Source organism: Perognathus longimembris, chromosome 28 (genome assembly GCF_023159225.1).
Source record: "Perognathus longimembris pacificus isolate PPM17 chromosome 28, ASM2315922v1, whole genome shotgun sequence".
NCBI lineage: Eukaryota > Metazoa > Chordata > Mammalia > Rodentia > Heteromyidae > Perognathus > Perognathus longimembris.
Window position 1 is genome coordinate 100,201,489 of NC_063188.1, and position 24,046 is coordinate 100,225,534.

General features: G+C 44.8%; 2 protein-coding genes across 2 annotated transcripts in view; both read right to left on the reverse strand.

Annotated features, from left to right (window-relative positions):
* Positions 1 to 293: 293 nt before the first annotated feature.
* Mbtps2 (membrane bound transcription factor peptidase, site 2) overlaps positions 294 to 24,046 on the reverse strand; it is a 43,708-nt gene continuing 19,955 nt past the window's right edge. Inside the window, exons 6-11 of the mRNA XM_048336249.1 lie at positions 18,577 to 18,695; positions 16,977 to 17,157; positions 7,411 to 7,505; positions 6,819 to 7,014; positions 3,815 to 3,890; positions 294 to 1,346 (exon numbers count right to left, since the gene is read on the reverse strand). Coding sequence (XP_048192206.1) covers positions 1,124 to 1,346; positions 3,815 to 3,890; positions 6,819 to 7,014; positions 7,411 to 7,505; positions 16,977 to 17,157; positions 18,577 to 18,695 — 890 coding nt within the window. The 3' untranslated portion in view covers positions 294 to 1,123. The remainder of the gene's footprint in view (positions 1,347 to 3,814; positions 3,891 to 6,818; positions 7,015 to 7,410; positions 7,506 to 16,976; positions 17,158 to 18,576; positions 18,696 to 24,046) is intronic.
* Yy2 (YY2 transcription factor) lies at positions 20,728 to 23,413 on the reverse strand. Its single transcript, XM_048336651.1, has 2 exons — positions 22,665 to 23,413; positions 20,728 to 22,436 (listed from the first exon to the last, which is right to left on the reverse strand). Exons 1-2 carry the CDS (start codon positions 23,411 to 23,413, stop codon positions 21,506 to 21,508), a joined length of 1,680 nt encoding a protein of 559 aa, XP_048192608.1. The 3' UTR covers positions 20,728 to 21,505.

A 24,046-nucleotide genomic window follows, 5' to 3' on the forward strand; every position in this document is an offset into this window, starting at 1 on the left:
GACAGTATCAACCCTGGAAGGCTTCCAAGCTTCGAAGCTCTAGAGAACGGTAACCAGGTCTGCTGAAGATCCTGTATTGTGTCTTGTGATCAGAGAACCCGGCTTATTTCTGAGGTTTAATTCGAAGTGCCTGAGCTTACATGCTGCTGTATGAGATACTTTCTGCAGCACACATTAACACAGAGGCAATGCTTGTGGTATAAAACTGTCTCATGAGATCATAGGCCCTCCTTCCAATTTTGTCTGTTTACTTAAGTGTCACCTGACAAAGATTTTCCGGTCATGTCAGCAGATTCTCGTATAGAACCTTATTAAACTTAATTGTAATCGGACTTCAGTTTTCAGAGTATAAAATAATATACCATTCAACTGTAAAATACTTCTTAAATATGGCAGAGGATAAGAAATATAGGCGGTGAACCCAGTCACCCTTCTACTTGGCTGAAGTTTGATTTCTTTTAAGTCTTTAGTAATGATGGTGTGCTTTGTTTGTTTGGTTTGCTTTTGAGACAGGGTCTTGCGAAGTGTATAGGCAAGCTAGCCTGGAACCTGCTATAGATCCCAGGCTGGCTTCAAACTTGCAATTCTCCTGCTGTAATCTGTGTGCTGGAACTACAGGTGTGTACTACCACATCCAGCTTAATGATGCTTTTTCAAGAAGTTTTCCCTGGGGATGGGGCTGGAGTACAGTGGGTAGAGCACTTGCCTAGCATATGAGGCTATGGGTTTGATATCCAGAGCCACACATACAAAAAAAGATGTTTCCTAATAATTTCTATTCAATTCTGTTCTCCTTTATACTATTTCAATGTGCTATGTAGTCACAGAAAATGAATACTATGTGAATGAATTTGTACTTGTTCAGAAAGTGTTCCACAAACAGGTGAGATTTGCACATCCCGTCTTTTAAAACTAAAAATGGAGTTGGGGGCTATTTTATTTCTTCTGCTCATCCTTTACCACAGAGTATGGGTACTCTAGTGAGAGGAGGAGCTTAATGATATTAGCCATGATGTAACCGGAAAGAAACACATTTTACACCAAATAAGGATGTTAATGGCAGCAGATATTACCACACAGATGTAGATGGGAACTCAGAGATTCTGTCAGATGAGAGCAGATATTACCGTGCTGTAACCATCCAGAGTCCCAGGGTCACATTGGCAGCCAAAAGTACACTGCCACCAAGTAAGATAAAAAATCCTATCAGATCTTTGACATCGTTGTCTCCAATCACTGAGGTAAGGGTAGCATCCAGAAAAGAGTTTAAAATCCACTGACCATCCAAGGCAAAGCAGGGGACGGCATTCACAATAGCCAGAGCTCCAGAGAGGGAAATCAGGTACCTGGGTTAAAATCAGTTAAGAAGCCAGCTGTGAGTTCCAACTGCAAACCACCTTTGGGGAAATCAGAATATACTGAACTGGGATGGAGTCTGAGATTACAATTCTCTGCTTTTTTTTTTTTTTTTGCCAGTCTTGGGGCTTGAACTCAGGGCCAGGGCGCTGTCCTTGAGCTTCTTTTGCTCAAGGCTAGCATTCTACCACTTGAGCCACAGCGCCACTTCCGGCTTTTTCTGTTATGTGGTGCTGAGGAATGGAACCCAGGGCTTCATGCATGCAAGGCAAGAACTCTACCACTAAGCCACATTCCCAGTCCTTCTCTGCTTTCTTTATCTCTCTAATATTTCAAATATTTCTCTCTATTATTTGGTTCCCAGTACAAAAAAAAAAAGACAAAACAGAAAAAAAAAAACACAAAAAGGAATTTGTTCCAGGTGAAAGTGGCTAATGCTATAGTCCTAGCTATTCCAGGGGCTGAAATACGAGGATCCTTGTTCAAGCCCAGCCAGGGCAGGAAAATCAGTGAGGTTCTGGCATATAAAAAATAGATTAGAGGGGCTGGGGATATGGCCTAGTGGCAAGAGAGCTTGCCTCCCATACATGAAGCCCTAGGTTCCATTCCCCAGCACCACGTATACAGAAAATGGCCAGAAGTGGCGCTGTGGCTCAAGTGGCAGAGTGCTAGCCTCGAGCAAAAAGAAGCCAGGGACAGTGCTCAGGCCCTGAGTCCAAGGCCCAGGACTGGCAAAAAAAAAAAAAAATAGATTAGAGTTTTCCTAGGAATTTATATAGACTACTCTATAGTTGGTTTTCCTTCATTTGTTATTCAAGGCTTTTGAACTTCAAAATAATATAAATTCCACGTATATGTGTGTGTCCGTGTGTCTGTGTGTCCGTGTGTCGTGTCCATGTGTGCTTGTATGTGCCTGTGTGTATGTGCTGGTCTTAGTACTTGAACTCTGGGCGTGGCCACTGTCCCTGACCTTTCTTGCTCAAGGCTAGCACTCTAGCACTTGAACCACAGCACCACTTCCAGCTTTTTGTGATTAATTGGAGATAAGTCTCATGGACTTTCCTACTGGGGCAAGATTCGAACCACAATCCTCAGATCTCAGCCACTTGAGTAGCTAGGATTACATGTGTGAGCCACTTGTTGTTGTTTTTTTTTGGCCAGTCCTGGGCCTTGGACTCAGGGCCTGAGCACTGTCCCTGGCTTCTTTTTGCTTAAGGCTAGCACCCTGCCACTTGAGCCACAGCGCCACTTCTGGCCATTTTCTGTATATGTGGTGCTGGGGAATTGAACCCAGGGCCTCATGTATATGAGGCAAGCACTCTTGCCACTAGGCCATATCCCCAGCCCCAGTGTGAGCCACTTGTACCCGGCTTCATTTTGCTGTAAATCATCTAGGAAGGATATTAGAAAGGCATAAAAGTAACATAAATAAAGACTCAGCCAGGCCAGGTACTGGTGGCTCATGCCTATAATCCTAGCTACTCAGAAAGCTGAGATCTGGGAATCCTGGTTTGAAGCTAGCCCAGGAAGGAAATTCCATGAGACTCTATAATCCCCAATTAACTACCAAAAGCTGGAGCGGAACTGTGGCTCAAGTGGTAGAGTGTCAACCTTATGGGAAAAAGCTCAAGGACAGTGTCCAGGCCCTGAGTTCAAGCCCTAGTACTGGCACAAAGAAAACACTTCCAAAAATTTCCAATAATTGGCAGGGAATGTGGCTTAGTGGTAGAGTGCTTGCTTAGCATGCAAGAATCCCTGGGTTTAATTCCTCAGCACCACATATACAGAAAAAGCCAGAACTGGTTCTGTGACTCAAGTGGTAGAGCTGCAATTTTCCCCCCAATAATTCAATTTTATATAACTGATTTAAAAGTCATCTTTTATATACATGGAAACATGCTAAAGACCACATAAGACTTTTGTCCTCTGCATTACTATTTCAGCAAAAGAAACCAGTTTGGTCTTCCTTAGGTATTCCTCCCTCAGACCAGGGGAATGGATTTATATATCCCCATTAATGATACAAGGCTTAGCACTAAGAAGATCAAATCTGGTAGAATTGATCATCTAGCTAGCAACAAAATCTTTTTATCTGTTATAAACTTCCTATAATTCAATTGTCATTTTGTATTCTGAATTCCTTCCCTTCCATGTCTGAACATTACTCCCTTCCTGATGAATCTTTGTCCCCTGACTTTTCCCCTTCCATATAAAACCTGATCTTTTTCAATTTCAAAGTCTCTTTTTGTAAATTAAGTGGTACATGTAGTGAAGTTTACATTTGTAATGCTTTATCTAAGGTAAAACTGATCAAGCTTCAAAACACACATTTTGTTTGTTTGTGTGCTACTGGGGAATCAAACCCAGGGCCTTATACATGCTAGGCAAACACTACCACTAAGCTACATTCCTAGCCACCAAACACACTTTTTAAACCTTTTTTAAACCAAAAGGATACTTGACAAATGTCTCCACAATCACTGGCAGATCTATGCTTAGAAAGTTGAAACGTGGAATAAAACTGGTGATGCTCACTAGAAAAAGGAAACAAAAGAAATTATGAATATTTTTCATACCAGAAAACCAGAAGCACTCTGAATTTTACCACATACTAAAAATTTTACCATATACTTAGGCTAACCTCTTAAATTGGCTGATAACATCCTTTTAAAATATATATAATCAGGGGGTGGGAATATGGCCTAGCGGTAGAGTGCTTGCCTCGTTTACATGAAGCCCTGGGTTCAATTCCTCAGCACCACATATATAGAAAAGGCCAGAAGTGGCTCTGTGGCTCAAGTTGCAGAGTGCTAGCCTTGAGCAAAAAGAAGCCAGGGACAGTGCTCAGGCCCTGAGTTCAAGCCCCAGGACTGGCAAAAAACAAAAAACAAGCAATATATATAATCAGGCCATATACCTCACATATAAAACCAATGAACAAAACAATGGCATTACTTGATTTGGGTGGTCATACCTGTAATTGGCTGAGATCTGAAGATTGTGATTCAAGGTCAGGCTGAGCAGACAAATCCTAGATACTTATCTCCAATTAACAAGAAAAAAGCTGGTAGTAGAGGTGTGGCTCAAGTGGTAAAGTGTCAGCTTGAGTGGAAATAGCTATGTGATGGTGCCTAGGCCTCAAATTCAAGTCCCAGTACTGACAAGTAAAAAGAGATACATAAAAAGGTGGGATAACTAAACTCATGTCCTAGGGTCTACTTATGGTTGGTATTTTTTTTTTTTGGCCAGTCCTGGGCCTTGGACTCAGGGCCTGAGCACCATCCCTGGCTTCTTCCTGCTCAAGGCTAGCACTCTGCCACCTGAGCCACAGCGCCCCTTCTGGCCATTTTCCATATATGTGGTGCTGGGGAATCGAACCCAGAGCTTCATGTGTAGGAGGCAAGCACTCTTGCCACTAGGCCATATTCCCAGCCCTGGTATTTATTTATTTATTTATTTATTTATTTATTTATTTATTTATTTATTTATTTATTTATTTATTTATTTATTTATTTATTTATTTATTTATTTATTTATTTATTTATTTATTTATTTATTTATTTATTTATTTATTTATTTATTTATTATTATTTTTTTTTGTCATGGGACTTGACCTAGGTGCTGACCCTGAGCTTTTTGTGCTCAAAGCTAGTGTTCTGCCACTTTGGGCCACAGTGCCACTTCTGGTTTTCTGGTGGTTAATGGGAGATTTGGCCTAGTGGTAGAGTGCTTGCTTCGTATACATGAAGCCCTGGGTTCGATTCCTCAGCACCACACATATAGAAAAAAAAGTCACATGGATTTTCCTACCTGGGCTGGCTTCAAACTGTGATCCTCAGATCTCAGCCTCCTGAGTTGCTAGGATCAGAGGCATGAGCCTCTGGCTATGTTTTGAGGTGAGGGTGAAATAAAGCTAACTATAGACCAGTTAGTATTACCAAATAGAAAGGCCTTAATTTTGATTTTGCCCAAAACATGTATAATCTATCCTTTAATTGGGTAGAACTCATAATACACATTTCTGAATTACTAAAAGTAGGGTCATTTCTTCATGTGTTGAGACTATATTTAGTATTCACAGTCTAGAGTCAGTTAATGGCAAATCAGTAAGAAAAATGAGTCCAATTATTTCTCAATAGATGACTACAAAGCAATGAAAAAGCCTTTTAGAGTAATATAAAACTCATATCCATTAACTGATGGATGAATCAAGAAAATATAATCTGTGTGGATGCCTTGAAAACATTATGCTACATGAAATATGATAATCATGAAAGATCCCACTTATATGAAATGCCCCAGAGAGGCACATTTATACAAACAGAAATTACATTAGTGATTGCCAAAGGCTGCAGAGATTGGAGAAGCTATGGGAGTTTAAAAACCATTGAATTGTACACTTTGAATGAGTGGATTGTATGGTAAACTATTAACAGAAAAAAATACCATAAGGATTACAGGATTCCTTCCTTCCTTCCTTCCTTCCTTCCTTCCTTCCTTGCCAGTACTTAAACCATACCATAGCTCCACTTCTGGCTTTTTGCTGGATAATTGGAATCAAGAGTCTCATGTGCTTTTTCTGTCTGTGCCAGCTTGAAATTGTTATCCTCGGATCAGATCTCAGTTTTGTGAGTAGACATGATTAAAGATGTGAACCACTGGCCCCCGCAACATAGGGAGTAGAGAAGCTATTTATTTAGTTTAATCATACAAAATCCATGTATTATGCATAAGTCATATCCCTAAGTATTCTGACTTTCTTGAGGGGATGCAACTATTGCCACTCAATTGGAGAGCCAGATGAATTTATAAACTCAGAGACCATCTGAGAGATCATCTATTTGGTTTGAGCATAAATAGTGGGGAAGGAAAAAAATGCATCACTTTCTACAGGTAAGGCGTCTATCATGCTTCATAAATTCAGGTTATTTTATGCCCAAATTTCACTAAAGCTTAAGCAATTTAGGGCTGGGATATAGGTCAGTGGCAAAGTACGTGTCTAGCAAGTTCAGTGTCCTGGGTTTGATCCCCAGTACAACAAAAAGAAAAAAAGAAGAAAGAAAGCAAGGAAAAGAAAAGCTGAGCACTGGTGGCTTACGTCTGCAATCCTAGCTACTCAGGAGGCTGAGATATGAGCCAGCCCAGGCAAGGAAGTCAGTGAGACTCTTACCTCCAATTAACCACCAGAAAACCGGAAGTGGTACTGTGGCTCAATGGTAGAGCACTATCATTGAGCTGAAGTGCTCAGGGAGAGCAGCAAGACCCAGAGTTCAAGCCCCACAACTGACCAAAAATAAAAAAAGAATTTCATGCACTTTCCCTTCCAGGCTGTCTTAGCAGCCTGCCATCCTCAGATCTCATCCTCCTGCATGGCAAAGATCATAATCATGAGCCACAAGTGCTTGGCAATATATGTGATATTAATGTTTTTCTAAGGCTCTACCATAATATTTAATACTCACCAGTATAGTGAAGATGTAATGGATGTCCTACATACAGCATATCAATTTGAGGTGGGTGCTTCACTTTTATTAAGCGAGTATGAGTTTCTAATGAAGGTATTATACAGAAACTTGAACTTGAACTTTTCTTACAATCTTTATTGCTCCTACAAACTTGGGTAGCTTCAACTGCTTTCCGGGCAGGTAGACAGGTATGCTATAAATAAAAAAGTAGTCAATATTAATAATGATTTATTTACTAACAAAAATCCAAACTTCAATATTTTCTTTCATGTCACTGAGAATATTAGGAACAAAGCTCATAAAAAGTGTCATTATGTGCATATACTTACCTTCAAATATCCCATAGAAGATAGGAGACCACTATAAATTTTTAACGACTCCCAGAAAAAAAATGACATCTGCATGCAGAGATGTATATAAAATGACCAATTAAATATAGTCAGTAGGAAAAGTTTTCATAGATAAAACTTCAGTTTTTTTAAACTTTTAATTTATTTTCTTTTATAGTTATTTTACAGATGATGTATGGGGGTGTTACAGTCACATTTAACTTCTTTTGTAGAAATGAAATCAGTTGGAGACAACTTACCAAGCGCTTGTTAAAATTATTTCTGTAGGAAAAACACACATCTGTGAGGCTATGATTGTTACAGCATTCAGTGGAACCATCTAGCCGTTTGTATGCTAAAGAAAAACAGAGTGCTGATTAGAATCACTTAATTCAAGTACATTTATAAACACTTTACTTTTTTGTGCCAGTACTAGGGCTTGAACTCTGGGACTAGATGCTGCCTCTTAGCTTTTTCATTCAAGGTTAGTACTCTACCATCTGCAATACCTCCACCTCCAACTTTTTGGTGGTTCACTGGAGATAGTCTCACTAACTTTCTTTTCTCACTAACTTTCTTTTCTGGGTTGGCTTGGAGCCTTGATCCTCAGATCTCAGCCCTCTGAGTAGCTAGTATTACAGGCATGAGCCACTGATGCCTGGCAATATTGTGTGTGTGTGTGTGTGTGTGTTGGACAGGTGACATGAACTCAGGCCTGCGCTCTGTCTCTGCGCTTATTTTGCTTAGGGGTAGTGCTCTACCACATAAGTCATACCCCCACTTCTGACATACTTAGGTGTTTTTTTTTCTAGTCCTGGGGCTTGAACTCAGGGCCTGAGCACTGTCCCTGGCTTCGTTTTGCTCAAGGCTAGCACTCTGCCACTTGAGCCACAGCACCACTTCTGGCTTTTTCTGTATATGTAGTGCTGAGGAATCGAACCCAGGGTTTCATGCATGCTAGACAACCACTCTAATACTAGGCCACATCCCCAGTCCCTCTGACATACTTTTTGTTGTTGTTGGTTAATTGGAGATAAAGAGTCTCAGCAACTTTGCTGTCAGGGCTGGCTTTGAACTTCCATCCTCAAATCTCAGCCTCCTGATTACCTAGGATTATTGGCACGAGCCACTGGCACCTGGCTAACATTTAGCATTTTTTGTGCCAGTACTGAGGCTTAAACTCAGGGCCTGGGCATTGTCCCCGAGCTGTTTTTGCTCAAGGCTATTGCTCTACCATCTGAGCCATACCTCAACCTTTGGCCTTTTGTGGGTTTCTTTGTAATTGAGGATGAGAGTCTCCCGGAATTTCCAGTCTGGATGCTTCAAGCCACAATCCTTAGATCTCAGCCTTCTGAGTAGACAAATATAGGCGTGAGCCACTGGCGCCTGACAGTATTTAGCTTTTTAGACACAAAAAGAATAAGGAGCTGGGCACCAGTTGCAATGCCTGTAATCCTAGCTCCTCAGGAGCTTGAGATCTAAGGATTGTAGTTTGAAGCCAGTTCCGGCAGGAATGGGCATAAGACGCCGCCCCCTCCCCCCCCCCCCCCCCCCGCCCTTGTTTTTTCTTTATGGAAACTTTCCAGGCAAGGCCTTCCCCCACAAGGGATTCCAGCACCCCCTCTCCTTCAGGGCCCCGCCCCACCCAGAGGCTCTGGGCGCCACCCACGCCCTGGCCGCCCACGCTTTCTCCCCACCCACGCTTTCTCCCCACCCACGCTTTCTCCCCACCCACGCGTTCTCAGCACAGAACGCGGAACACGGGGCACCTGGCGACCGCAGGGGGCCCGCGGAGATGCCTTTTTTTTTTAGTAATTACTTTTGCTTTTTCAAAATTTCTATATTTCATTTGCCAGTCCTGGGGCTTGGATTCAGGGCCTGAGCACTGTCCCTGGCTTCTTTTTGCTCAAGGCTAGCACTCCACCTCTTGAACCACAGCTCTACTTCTGGCTCTTTCTGTTTATGTGGTGCTGAGGAATGGAACCCAGGGCTTCATGCATGCCGGGCACTTTACCACTAGGCCATATTCCCAAACCCTTGTAGCCACTTTCAATGTCAAGTTGAAAGTTGGGTATGGGTGGATCACACCTATAATCCTAGCTACCCAGGAGGCTGAGATCTGAGGATCATGCATGGCATGAGGCTCTTAACCCCATCATTACCAGGAAAAAAATCAGGATGTGAAGCTGTGGTCCAACTGGTAGGACAGTACTCTTGACCAAAAACTCAAACTCTCAGGGACAGCTCCCTGGCACTGAGTTTAAGTCCCAGTACTGGTATACACACACACACACACACACACACGCACACACACACGGAAAATGGCATATGTATCTGGAAGCAGTTGTCTAATTCAGTTCAATTTGACAGCTGTTTGCTGTAATTTCACATTATAAAAGAGGATCCAGATGCTGCAGCTCATGTGGTAGAGTGGTAACCTTGAGCAAAAAGAAGCCAGGGACAGTGCTCAGACCCCAAGTTCAAGCCTAGGCCTGGCACACACATGCACGCACACAAAAAGATCCAACTAAGTTGAAATTAAGAAACCATAGTGATTTTATGATAGATGTCCTCATAAATTTACTCACCCAGGAAGGTGGAGTTTCAGGGTCTCAGAAGTCTGAGCAATAGTAACTTCAGATCCTTTTCTTTCTTTTTTTTTTCAGCCAGTCCTGGGGCTTGAACTCAGGGTCCCAGGGCTGTCCCTGGCTTTTTGCTCAAGGTTAGCACTCTACCACTTGAGTCACAGCACCATTTCTGGCATTTTCTATATATGTGGGGTTGAGGAATTGAGCCAAGGGCTTCATGCATACTAGGCAAGCACTCTACCAGTAGGCCATATTCCAAGCCTCTCCAGATCCCTTTCTTAGTGAAACAGATAGTGGAGAATGGCCTACTTACTTATGAAAAATTTTAAAAGATTCTAGGTAGCTCTACCGGCTAGGGAAATTGGCATATATTTCAACCTTAAAGAATATAGTTCCTGGGGCTGGGAGTATGGCCTAGTGGTAGAGTTCTTGCCTCACATACATGAAGCCTTGGGTTCGATTCCTCAGCCCCACATATATAGAGACAGCCAGAAGTGGCACTGTGGCTCAAGTGGTAGAGTGCTATCCTTGAGCAAAAAGAAGCCAGGGACAGTGCTCAAGCCCTGAGTTCAAGCCCCAGGACTAGCAAAAAAAAAAAAAAAAAAAAAAGGATATAGTTCCTGTCCGGCACTGGTGGCTCACATCTGTAATCCTAGCTACTCAGGAAGTTGAGATCTGAGACCACGATTTGAAGTCAGTCTGGACAGCACAGCTTATAAGACATTTATCTCCAATGAACTAACAAAAAAGTTGGAAGTTAGGGGGCACCAGTAGCTCATGCTTGTAATCCTAGCTGCAATCTGAGGACTGTGGTTCAAAGCCAACCTGGGCAGGAAAGTCTACGAGACTCTCATCTCTAACCACGAGAAAACTGGACATGGAACTGTGGTTCAAGGTGGTAGAGCACTAGCCTTGAGAGAAAAAACTCAAAGACAGTAAAAACAGTGCCCAGGCCCTGAGTTCAAGCCCTACAACTGGCATAAATGTACGTGTGTCATATATATGTGTGTGTAAAAATATGTGTATATTTTTTTTCCTGGGCACCACTGGCTCACATCTGTTATCCTAGCTATTCAGGAGGCTGAGATCTGAGGATCATAGAAGCCTGTCTGGGAAGGAAAGTCATTGAGACTTTTTTTTTCTTTAAAGGGGAGTATATTTATTGACTTCAGAAGGACAAGAAACTACATAATCTCAGTGTTGTTATCTCCAATATGAATGCCCTAGGCTCTGATCAAAGAAAGCAATCCTTTCAAGTAATATAGCAGTAGCTAGCATTTATTGAATACTGTGTTCTAAACACTATGCTCATGAATTCTCATACTTATCTGAATTCAACACATTCTAAAATTTCATTTGCAAGTAACTATCAGTAGGGATTTTTATTTTTTATGAGAAACCAGGCACAGTGTGGCTGATGTTGGTAATCCTACCTACTTGAGAAGTAGAGATAAGAATCTTGATTTTAGGACAGCCCAGGCAAAATATTAGAGTCCAGTTTCCTCAAACAAGCCAGGTGTGATCGTTACACCTATAATCCCAGATATGCAGGAAGAGAGGAAAGAGTACTATATTAAGGCCAGTCAATGGAAAAAAATCAAGACTCTATCTGGAAAAAATAACTAAAGCAAAAAGGGTATGGGCATGGCTCAACTTGTAGAGCACTTACATAGCAAGTGCAAGGCCCAGAATTCTAAACCTCAATATAACAAGAACAAAATTAATGATCACCAAAATAAAACAGCAGTTAGGCCAAGTTGGTGCACACCTATAATCCCAGCAAGTGGGAGGCTGAGACAGAGGAATCTAATAGTTAAGGCCAGCCTGGACTATACAGTGAGACGCTGAATAAATGCTCGGTCTCCATGAGTCCAGGGCTGGAATGACTTCACATATAAGAAGCAACTTTAATCTGAGCTCCAGCACAGTTTTATTTCCTTATTCATCCAGGTCAAGTATTTATTTTTTGCCAGTCCAGGGGCTTGGACTCAGGGCCTGAGCACTGTCCCTGGCTTCTTTTTGCTCATGGCTAGCACTCTGCCACTTGAGCCACAGCGCCACTTCTGGCCATTTTCTGTATATGTGGTGCTGAGGAATTGAACCCAGGGCCTCATGTATACAAGGCAAGCACTCTTGCCACTAGGCCATATTCCCAGCTGGCCGTTTTCTGTATATGTGGTGCTGGGGAATTGAACCCAGGGCTTCATGTATACAAAGCAAACACTCTTGCCGCTAAGCCATATCCTCATCCCATTTATTTTATTTTTATTTTTACTTATTTTTGTCTGTCGTGGGGCTTGAACTCAGGGCCTTGTAGAAACCAAGTGAAAGGTGTAGGGGAACTCCCTTTTTGGAGTCCCTAGAAACAGCAGGCTTAGACAAGGTAGTGGACCTGGGGAAGGGCAAACCTAAGCCAAATAATAGGAGCCAAAAGCAGCTTGACCTAGAGCTGCTTGACCTTGGCAAAAGAAAGGAATGAGGAAGACCACTCAGTTTACCTGTTTTAGTTTAGGGGAAGTTCCAGAAAGAGAAAGATCTAAAGTTAATTAAGTTAAATAGGTAAATACCAGTCACACCCAGAACTAAGAATTGTATTGCTTTGTTTACCAGAGTTTACTGGACTTGCAATCTCTAACACCAATTCTACTTCAGAACGTCTGCTTGCTTGCTTTGCCTAACTGGCCAGACCACCACCTTGTTGTACATGTGATTTTTGCCTTTAAAAACCCAGCCCCTCTGTGGCCCAACGCTGTTTGTGGTGGCGAGCAGAAGCTGTGCACAGCTAAATAAGACTCCTAGCCTGATTGACTGAGTGCTGGTGACTATTATCCTGGGTTCGAGGCCCACCTGGGTATCCGGTATACAACATTTTCTGGAGGCCCCAGCAAGATGGCAGCCTCAGGCCTTGGCCCCAGGAGCCACCGAGAGAATGCTTTATCCTCGGCCCCAGGACTGTGAAGGTGACCCCGCGCCCCAGACACTTTCCAGGATCAACGATTGTAGGAGTCTGACTAGAAACCCTCCAGAGGTAAGTGTTTTGTGTTTTGTCGGTGTGTGCCAGCTGGAATAAGTCAGGAGGTGACTTGGACGCAAGTGTACACCCCTACCTTGGAAGGTGGTGAGACGGCGCCCCTAATTCTGGGACCCAGTGGGTCACCTGGTTGTCTTGTGTGTGGCCACTTGTCTATTTATTTCTTGTTTTTTGTTCTGTGTGTTAGTGTGTCAGTGTAGTGTCCTTTCCCTTTACCAAAAGGACAACATGGGATGGACCAACTCTTCCTTAAGCCCAATTGAAATCATATTGCAGCATTTCCTTGATTTCGTGGACAAGGCCTGTGTCTACAGTTACTCAGAAGGGCCATCTGGGCACGCTTTTGTGAAATGGAGTGGCCCTCCTTTGATGTTTACTGGCCATTTGATGGGTCTTGTGACACCCAGACCAGATGCCTTATTATGGCCTGGATTGACCTGGTGGTAGGACTCCCCACCAGCCCCTGACAAAAAGTCCAAAGGAAAGGAAAAACGTCCCATTATAGCTGTGGCTAAACCAACTAAGCAGAAGGGAAAAGTATCAAGTTCCAACGAGCCTCCCCAGGTCTCCCAAGATGGGAGGACCAAGGGGAAGAGGGCTCAGCTTCAAGTAACCACTTTCTTCCAACTGAAGGTATTCAAAGGTCAATTGATCTGTAAAGTGCTCTAGTCAAAATTGGGCCGAGACTAGAGTCAAGTACTGGGTGGGCTGTGTTTAGCTCCAGGGGACCCTCCCACCCAGCTTTCTTTAGCAGGAAGGTATTTGATATGCTAAATGCCTTGCTGAAACTGGTAAGCCCTGGTAAATGAGGCTGGAGAATGAATACTGAGGTTAAAAGTTTTGTCTTAAGTTTTGGTCATCTGCAAGAGTAAGATTGGCAAAAATACCTCTTGCCACTGGAAAATATATGGCCAATATTTATTTTGTGTGGTTTGAGATCTTTTGCAAGAATGAGTGTGTGTCCGCGCATGTCTTAGTGTGAATATGTTCAAGATTAAAACTGTCAGTATGATGTAAAAATGTGTGAGTTTATGTTTAAACTCCAAAAAGGTCATCAAGAGGAACTATAGTTAAAAAGATTTAATTTGTGGTTGAAAACTTTGGTATCTTAATGCATTAGGCTGTTTTTGCTGTAATCAAGTTATCTGGTTTAGCAAAAGGTATTGGGAACTTGAAATTTGGTTTCCTCCACTGTTAAAATCTGGGACTAAATGTCAGAAATTTGGATATGAATGTTTATCACTGTTAACTGCTTGGGTTTCTCAGAAATCAGTAGGAGGGCTGGGGATATGGCCTAGTGGCAAGAGTGCTTGCCTCATATACATGAGGCCCTGGGTTCAATTCCCCAGCACCACATATACAGAAAACGGCCAGAAGTGGCGCTGTGGCTCAAGTGGCAGAGTGCTAGCCTTGAGCAAAAAGAAGCCAGGGACAGTGCTCAGGCCCTGAGTCCAAGCCCCAGGACTGGCCAAAAAAAAAAAAAAAAAAAAAAGAAATCAATAGGAAAAGACAGGAAAAGCGAGGGTGGGCCTGTGTGCCTAACTTCAGGGATGAGGGGTGATCTGGAAAAGGTGGAGCTTAGCCAGTCCACTCATGGTCGAACAGGCCCTAATGTGGGAGTCCGCATGGTGGGACAGGCACTGGTGGGACCACGTATTGTGGGACAGGCCATAGGGGAGTCCAGCATGGCGGAAAGAGTGAGCAGGCACACAGGCAATTCATCAAGCCCCATGGAGTCAGATGGGTATATGTCCATTCTGTAGGACAGGCCAATGGAGGCCTATCTTTGTCTTTTCCTTGCAGATGGACACTGAAAACCTGATGGTAAAAATGGATGAGTTGATTGGTATGTAAAACTGCTCCTTGGGAGGTATTAAGAATTGGCAAAGTTTGAAAAAGAGGGTTACAAAAGTTTATCTGTATGATGTCATTTGATTTCTATGCTATTTTGCAATTTGGATTTATTTTGAAAAAGCAAATATTCTAAGTCTAAATTCTTGGTACAGTGTTGGTGCTTGTAATTTATTCTTGCATTAAGAAAAATTGTCATTTGAATTTAAGGTTTTCTAGGTAGTAACTCAGACTGAAGGAAAAAAAAAAATGGCCCTTTTAAAAACAGGCAGCCGGGAGGCAATGGCTTTTTCACTCAAGGCTGGTACTCTAAAGCACTCTACCACTTTGAGCCACAGTGCCACTTCCCCAGGTGAAGTATTAAGAACTGTATTTATCAAGTATAATTCAGAGACATTCAGTGTAATGCTATTGATATAGCCTCTAGTAATTCACCTGTAATTCCAGCATTCAGGAGGCTAAAGCAGGAAGATTGCAAGTTCTGGCCAGTCTCAATTTGTGCCTTCCTAAGCTGAATTAGAGTAGCCAGGACTTCCCCAAACAGAAATCTTATCAAGGTCATTCTAGCCAAAAGACCCAAAAAAAGGAAACTCCCAGGGGGTGGGGGTGGGAACCAGAATGGGGAGGTCTCCACCCACTCACTACCCAGGTGGGGAGGGGGGCAGGTGTAGGGGCGTGTCCAGCAAAGCCACAGGCTGGAGTCTCTCCCAGACAGCTTGCTGCTGTCAATTTCAGCAGGCTGGTTCTTCTCAGAGGGGATTTCCCCAGGTGGGAGGGGGGCGGGACAGGGGGTAGCATTGGACCTTAGGGGGGAGGGGATGAGATGGTGGGGTGTGGGAGGGAGGGGAAAGGGGCTTGTGAAGGAGTTGGGACAGAGAAAAGAGGGGGACAAAGTGGGGAGGGGAGTAGGGAAGTGTAAGTGGGAGAAAATGAGGGAGGGGGTAACTGTTTAAAAAGAAATGTACTGGGGAAGTGGTGCTGTGGCTCAAGTGGTAGAGTGCTAGCCTTGAGCAAAAAGAAGCCAGGGACAGTGCTCAGGCCCTTTGTTCAAGGCCCACGACTGGTTAAAAAAATGTACTTGGGCTGAGAATGTGGTTTAGTGGTAGAGTGCTTGCCTAGTATGCCTGAAGCCCTGGGTTCAATTCCTTAGTACCACATACACAGAAAACGCTAGAAGTGGGGATGTGGCTCAAATGGTAGAGGGTAACCCTTAAGCACAGAGAGGCTCAGAGACAGTGCTCAGTCGCTGAGTTCAAGCCCCAGGGCTGGCAGAAAAAATGTACTCATCTTACTGTTCATCACCTTTACAATAGAAAATTTAAAAGAGGGAACCAAACCCAGAAAAGGGAGAGAAGGAGGAGTAAGAGGGGAACAGAGGCCCACAGGTACCCGCACCTAGATTCTTATCTCCAATTAACCACCAGAAAACAGGAAATGGAGCTGAGGCTTAAAGTGGTAGAGTGCTTCCCTTGTACACAAAAAGCTCAAGGATAGCACCCAGGCCCTGAATTCAAGATCCTAGACTGACAAAAAGACAACAACAAAATACAAACAGAAAAAAAGAAAAAGAAATAATAGAAAGCCAATAGTTTTCCAAAAACAAAAAAAAATATACACTAAAGTTCTGAAAGTCACATATGATATAGTAAAAGAAGGAATTTCAGGACAATATATATTAGCTGGATGCTGGTAGTGGCTCACCCTTGTAATCTAGCTATTCAGGAGGCTGAGATCTGAGGATCACAGTGCAAAGCCAGTCCTTGAGACACTTATCTCCAATTAACCACTAGAAAATCCAGAAGTGGAGTTGTAGCCCAAGTGGTAGAGTGCTAGTCTTGAGCCAGAAGCTCAAAGACAGTGCCTAGGCCCTAAGTTCAAGGCCCAGGACTGACATACATCCAAAAAAAGAACAATATATAATAAAGAAAATATACATATTAATATTCAGCATACTAACAGGAATATTAGTTCGTATCAATGTATTTTACTGATTTATTTTTTAAATTACAATGAGCCAGGTGCCAGTGGCTTGTACCTGTACATCTAGCTACTCAGGAGGCTGAGATCTGAGAGGCTCATGATTAAAAGCCAGCTCTGGGCAGTAAAGTCCATGAGACTCTTTTTTTTTTTTTTTTGCCAGTCCTGGGGCTTGGACTCAGGGCCTGAGCACTGTCCCTGCCTTCTTTTTGCTCAAGGATAGCACTCTGCCAACTTGAGCCACAGCGCCACTTCCAGCTTTTTCTGTTTATGTGGTACTGAGGAATGGAACCCAGGGCTTCATGCATGCTAGGCAAGCACTCTACTACTAAGCCACATTGCCAGCCCCGGGAGCATTATATTAATATAATATACATACCTCTGACTGGGAAGCTTAACTGTTGTAAAGTTGATGCACTTATGCAGTAACCAATTTGGGGCTCATAAGCAATGGTATCCAGACATTCATTCCAGTCTTGCACATTAGTAACAGGACAGTCCTGTAAATGAGTGACAAGGTCTCCCACAAAAAGGCCTCGGGGTCCAATGGCAGGTGAGTCCTTGGGAAGAAGGCAAAACCAAATCAGTCTATAAAGGCAAGCTATGATTAATCTAAGCAAACAACAAAATAGAAAGTTATTTAAGTAGAATAGTTTGCATATTACATAAGACAATCTACCTTCAAATTCAAGATATATGTACCTAGACAAATAACAAAATACAAAATCTAATAAACAGTCCAAGAGTTAGAAATTTTTTCAGTTAAAAAACATCCAGGTGCGGGGCTGGGAATATGGCCTAGTGGCAAGAGTGCTTGCCTGGTATATATGAAGCCCTTGGTTTGATTCCTCAGCACCACATATGTAGAAAAGGCCAGAAGTGGCACTGTGGCTCAAGTGTCAGAGTGCTAGCCTTGAGCAAAAAGAAGCCAGGGACAGTGCTCAGGCCCTGAGTCCAAGGTCCAGGACTGGCAAAAAAAAATCAAGGTGGACCTGGATACTAGTGGCTCACACCCATAATCCTAGCTACTCAGGAGGTTGAGATCTGAGGATCACAGTTCAACGCCCGCCTGGGCAGGAAAGTCCATGAGACTCTTATCTCCAATTAACTGGAAGTGGGCAGGAAAGTCCATGAGACTCTTATCTCCAATTAACTGGAAGTGGAACTGTGGCTCAAGTTTTTGGGTGCTAGGCTTGAGCAAAAAAAATCTCAGAGACAGAGCCTAAGAGTTCAAGCCCCAGGACTGGCACATACACAAAAACAAACACCCAGTTGGGAGCCAGGAAATGGTGGCTCACTCCTATAATCTTAGCTATTTAATAGGCTGAGATCTGAGGATGGTGGTTCAAAGTCAGCTTGGGCAGGAATGTCCATGAGATCTTTTTTTCTTCCTTTTAGTTTTTTGTTGTGAGACCAGAAGTAGAACTCAGTACCTGATGCTTTACTATTGGATGATGTTCTACCAATTGAGCCATGCCTTTAATCCCAATGAGATTTCCAATTAACCAGCAAAAAAAGAACAAAAAGCTCTGAAAGTGGAGCTATGGCTTAAGTGGCAGATCACTAGTTTTGAGCAAAAAAGCTCAGCTACTGTACTCATAACTTGAGTTCAAGCCCCAGGATTGGCACACACACACACACACACACACACACACACACACACACACACACACAAGCTAGCTGATTACCAGTGGGTCATGCCTGTAATCCTAGTTACTTAGAAGGTTGAGATGTCAGGATCCATGCATAAAGACTAGCTAGAGGAATCTATTATCTCCAATTAACTAGCAAAACCCCTTAACTGGAGGCATGGCTCAAGTGGTAGAATTCTAGCTATAAGCAAATAAGCCCAGCAAGAATGAAAGGCCCTGAGTTCAAGCCCAAATACTAGCATCAAAAAAAAAGTACATGACATTAAATGTAGAGTATTACATCACAACATCTAGTGAAAAATGCTGCATTAGAGATCCATTATTTACCTCAGCAACTTCTGTGATAAGTACTCCCACTCCAGTGTAGTAAAAAGGCAAGAGAATTACTGGGAGGAGGACAAGAGCTAAAATACCCAGGAGGGCAAGGACGAAATTATGCCAGATACCTGAAAAGAGATAAAAGCATTAGTAAGTAAGTTCATCAGGAGCAAGAATGATATAGATAGCCGGATTTTTAACACACGTGTATTGTGAGAATTAGTAAAGTGATGAGAAGCTGTGAAGGAGAGATGTATTAACAAGTACAGCAGGCAGGTACTCCATTAAAGGCTACCTTCTTGTCAGGTACTAAAATCTAAATCTGATGTAGATGAACCAGCAACAAACTGGAGCTGGAGGTATGGCTTAAGTGGGAGACCACCAGCTTGTGAGTGAAACAAAACAAAAGCCCCGAGAGCTCATGGGCTGAAGTTCAAGCTCAAGTACTGGCCAAAAAAAATAAAAATAAAAAAAAACTCCCCTCCCCCCCCCCCCCCCCCCCCCGCCCCACAATAACCATCTCAACTTTCAAACACACAGAAGTCATTTTTTCAGGTCACAGGAACACATAGTAGGTAAATAAAACCTCACATTATTCTTGGAATCATCCACAATAATAACCTACGGCTTATTATAAATATAGCATTATAAATATAGCCTGACTCCTTGCCTCCTGCAGCCACTTCTGTGATTGACAAGGCCACACGTTCACCATGCGACCCTTAAAAACCGGAATGACAGTAGATGTGACGATGGTCCCCTAGGACAGTTGTGTGTCCTTGTGTCTCCCCCCCCCCCCCGAAACACCTCAAGGGTGTCCTCATCCCCCACTACTAGCGGGGGCTCATTTGTCTCATTAATTGGCTGCCTACCAAATGGGAATATAATGGAATTGACAGGCCCTGCCGCTTGCAGTAGGCCTTCATGGACACGGTGGGCCTTGATCTTGAACTGCGTCACAGGCCCCCCTCCCCCACCCTCCGGCGGCTGTGGTAAGGTATCCATTTTCACCGCCTCATATATGGCCGCGCAGCCGTGGCCGGAGGACGTGGGCGGCGTGGCGGGAATTAGTGGCGGGAATAAGCGGCGCGTGACCGCACGGGGCCTGACTAGACGAGCCAGGCTCTGGTCCCGCCACCCCACAGCGCCACAACTATGAGTACATTTCTTTTGGGAAGCTGTCGGGCGGCCCCCGCCCCCAAGCCCCCCCCCCCCCTCCGCGCTTTCCCATCCTCTCTCCCGGGCTTCCCCTCCCGGTCCCACCAACATGCTGAGCAAAAAAGTCTGTTGAGACTGTTTTTTTCTTGAGGGATGGGGGTGGAGGGAAAGGGGCTAATCCTGGGCTTGAACTCAAGAGCCTGGACACCATCCCTGAGCTTTTTTTTGCTCAAGGCCAGTGCTCTACCACTTGAACCACAGCTCCACTTCGGGCTTTTGGAGTCAGGGGCTTTCCTGTGCCGGATAGCTATGAACTATGATCCTTAGACTCAGCCTCCTCAGTAGCAAGCATTATAGGACTAAGCCACCAGCCCCGTTGGCATTTAAGAAAATGCCCCAAAACGACGTGTTGACCAAAAAAATCCCAACAGTGTAAGATGAAGCAAGAAAAAGTTAGATCACCTTTCCTAAAAACTGTTTTTTAGCCAGGTGACAGAGGCTCATGCCAGTAGTCCTAGCTAGTGAGAAAGCTAAAACCCGAGGATCCCTGTTCAAAGCCAGCCCAGGCAGGAAAAGGCTCTGAAACTCTTTATCTCCAATTACCCACCAAAAAAAAAAAAAGCCCGAAATGGAGCTGTGAGTGCTAGAGAACTAGCCTTGAGCACAAAAGCTCAGATAGTGGTGCCCAGGCTCTTCAGTTCAAGCCCACCAAAAGCCAGAAAAAAAGTGGAGGCTTGTAAGAGTATAAAGACCCAGAGAACAAGTCCTAGTAATAGCATAAGTTTTTAAAGATACTCTTCTTCTTGAGCTATAGACCTCCAGTCCTTTCTGCTTTTTGGTGTCAGGGGCAGATGTCAACAGTCACCAGTGCCCAGTTCCCTTTATTTTTAAAAATTGATTTCAATTTTTCCCATTCCTGTATTTTTAGCAATGATATATACACACTTATATATGCATAGATAAAGACAAGTTGTTTTTGCTAAAACGGTTTTATTTTTGCTCTTTCTGTTACACACGATGTAGATTTACACATCAGGTGTTCACCAATAAAGAGGAAATTCTTTTAACTACTTCAAAAAATTACACTCAAAAGCACCTAATAATACTGGGGAAAAAGTGACTAACAGGTCTAAACTCACTTAAGACATTACCATGTTATTACCTATAGCTAAAAGTTATGAAAAATATGCTCACATGGGGGAAGATAACTATATTACAATCATAAACAAAACCTGTACATCTTTCTTACAGTACCAGAAAAATATCTATAAAAAAACACTCTTGCACAGCAAACTTTTAAAACCAAACTTGTCAACTTCTAGAAAAGCATAACATATGTACATTTAGAAAATACCAAAAACCCCTCTATAAACAGTAAGTGCTATTACTTATAAAAGCAAAGTCCAATTTTTAACCAGTTCTCTAATCAGGTGGCTGTCCTTTTGATGAAGTTCACGAATTAGTCTTTTGAAACTGAAGTTCTTAGAAACACCACTACTAAACAAGATGAAGTCCAGTTTTAGCCAGTTCTTTAATCAAGTGATTGTCTTTTTGATGTGAGATTCACGAATTAGTCTTAGTCTCTTGAAGCCGAAATTCCCAGAAACACCACCACCAAACTTAGATGAACTGTCTCAGTCACATTATCCTACGCAAAAGTTCCTTTTGGAAACATACTACTTCTAACAAAAACAAAAACTGACCAGCAGGTAACGGATAATTCATTCTCGAACTTTGGGGCATGTGGAACGGAGGAACATTTGTGCCCCCTCTCTCATCTTCACTGGTTACTCATATTCTTGGCGTGGGTAAGGATATGCGACTTCAGGTTGGTAGACTGGGCAAACTTCTTGTTGCACGTGTTGAAGGGGCAGGCGAACGGCCGATCGCCGGTATGGATGCGGACGTGGGTGCGCAGGTTGAAATCGAGCGAGAAGCGCTTCCCGCAGCCTTCAAAGATGCACTGGTAAGGCTTCTCGCCAGTGTGCACTAGCTGGTGGCGCTTCAGCTTGGAGCTCTCCACAAAAGCTTTGCCACACTCAGCACACATGTGCACTCTGGGCCCGTGGATATGCAGGTGCTTCCTCATCGCTGCAGTATCCTTGAACATCTTGGTGCAGCCGGGATGAACGCACGGGGTGGTTCTCGGCCCATCCTCTTTGGCTTTTTTCTGCCTCATGCTAGTGAATAGGGCGAGCTGTTTGGGATCAGAGAAGTCCATGCCAGGTATGCCGCCAGGAGGGAGTTTCTTCCCCGTCAGATACTCGGAGTAATCCGGGGGTGAATTTGCTGCTGCTGCTGCTGCTGCTGCTTTGGGGCACTCCGGCTCACTTTTCTCGCTTGTAGGCCACATCGCGACCGAGAACTCACCTTCCAGGTTTGGGAACTGCACCTGCTCCGGCAGCCCCAGGTCTGCGCTGACGATGCCAGCATTGACCTGGTTGCTGCTGCCTCCTCCGGTCTGGTTGCTCTCCTGGCCGTGCTGGCTACATCCGCCGTGCTCTTGGTTATTTTGGCAAAGATTATCGGGATTGTCGAGGCCAAGAGCCTGGAAGCCATCGTGGATGAAGCTGAGGACGTTGTCGTTGCCCTCACAGCTGGCTCCGAACGCCGCGGGCTCCATAGAAGCTGCGAGTGCGGCCAGGGTCTCCTGGAAGTCTTCATCAGCATCAGGGCACGGAATGGAGACCGTGTCGAAGATCTCATGGGAGATCTCATGGGTGGCGGGCAGGCAGTCGGTATCGGGCAGGCAGTCGGTATCGGGCAGGCAGTCGGTATCGGGCAGGCAGTCGGTATCCGGCAGGCAGTCGGTATCGGGCAGACAGTCGGTATCGGGCAGGCAGTCGGTATCGGGCAGGCAGTCGGTATCGGGCAGGCAGTCGGTATCGGGCAGGCAGTCGGTATCGGGCAGACAGTCGGTATCGGGCAGACAGTCGGAATCGGGCAGGCAGTCGGAATCGTGGCAGCTCACCACTTCTTCTCGGGTCTGCACCATGATCATTTCTTGGTCATGGTCTCCGTGGCTCAGGCTGCTAATACCCAACGGCTGTAGGGCAATGAGAGGTGAGTCAAAGTGACCACCGTGAGCCCAATCGCCATTGATATCTTGGTACACAGCCAGAGCCTCCACAGGCAGGCCGTCGACCACACCGATCACTCTGACCGTGCCGACTGCGCCGACCATGCCGATTGTGCCGATTGTGCCGATCGTGCCGAAAGCGCCAACTGCGTCGACCGTGCTGAAAGCGCCAACTGCGTCGACCGTGCCCATCGCGTTGACCGTGCCCATCGCATCGACCGTGCCCATCACATCGACCGTGCCCATCTCGCCGACCGCGGTGCCCATCTCGCCGACCGCGGTGCCCATCTCGCCGACCGCGGTGCCCATCTCGCCGACCGCGCCCACCGCACCGACAGCACTGACTGCGCCCACTGCGGTGCAGACCTCTCCGACTGCTCCCACTGCGACTGCTCCCACTGCTCCCACTGCGCCGCCCTCGACCGCACCGCCCTCGACCGCACCGCCTTCGACTGGGCCGCCCCCGCCTGCGCCGCCTCCGCCTACCTCAAGAATATCGGCGGGAACCTCCGCGTTTTCTGTGGTAATATAGATGATGTTTTCGGAGGCCAAGGCTGAAGTCTTTACAGCGGCTTGGCCACCGGACTCTTGGTAGGTGGAGAAATCCATCTCCAGAGAAACGCACCGGCAGTCAGCAGTCTGGAAAATCGCTGCTTTCGGAAGAGCGAGCTCCCCACAGCGGCTGCCTCTTCCGAAAGACGCGGAAGACGCAGGTGCTTCTGGGAGTAAACGTGCACGTGAAGGCGGTGGACCGCCCCCTCGCTACCACGTGGTCACGTAGACATTCCAGACGCCACCTATCACATTCTGCAGTTGACCCAAGCCCCGCCCATCAAGTGTACATCCTGTACAGCCACTTCCCACCTCATCCGGGGCAAGCAGGCACCCCGCTGGTGCACTCAGTGCGCATACTCTGTTCAGGCACCCCGCTGGTGCACTCAGTGCGCATACTCTGTTCAGGCACCCCGCTGGTGCACTCAGTGCGCATACTCTGTTCAGGCACCCCGCTGGTGCACTCAGTGCGCATACTCTGTTCCGCGTTCCCACAAGTACCCACTACAGTGTTACGTTCAGTGTGCGCTTGCAGCGGGTGTTCCTGCGGCGGGTCCAACTGCCAGTTAGATGAATATTAATTTCACGAGGTTCTTTACCACAATATTTCTACATTTCATTTTATTTCTGAGTTTCATTTCAAGTGCCGCTCCTAGCATTTGCCCCTCCCCCCACAAGCTGAGAGGTTTA

Coding starts and splice junctions, on each gene's coding strand:
- Yy2 (XM_048336651.1), bottom strand. CDS start 23,413: ATGGATTTCTCCACCTACCAAGAGTCCGGTGGCCAAGCCGCTGTAAAG. Junction 22,437..22,664: donor GATTCCGACTGCCTGCCCGA/TTCCGACTGTCT, acceptor CACCCATGAGAT/CTCCCATGAGATCTTCGACA.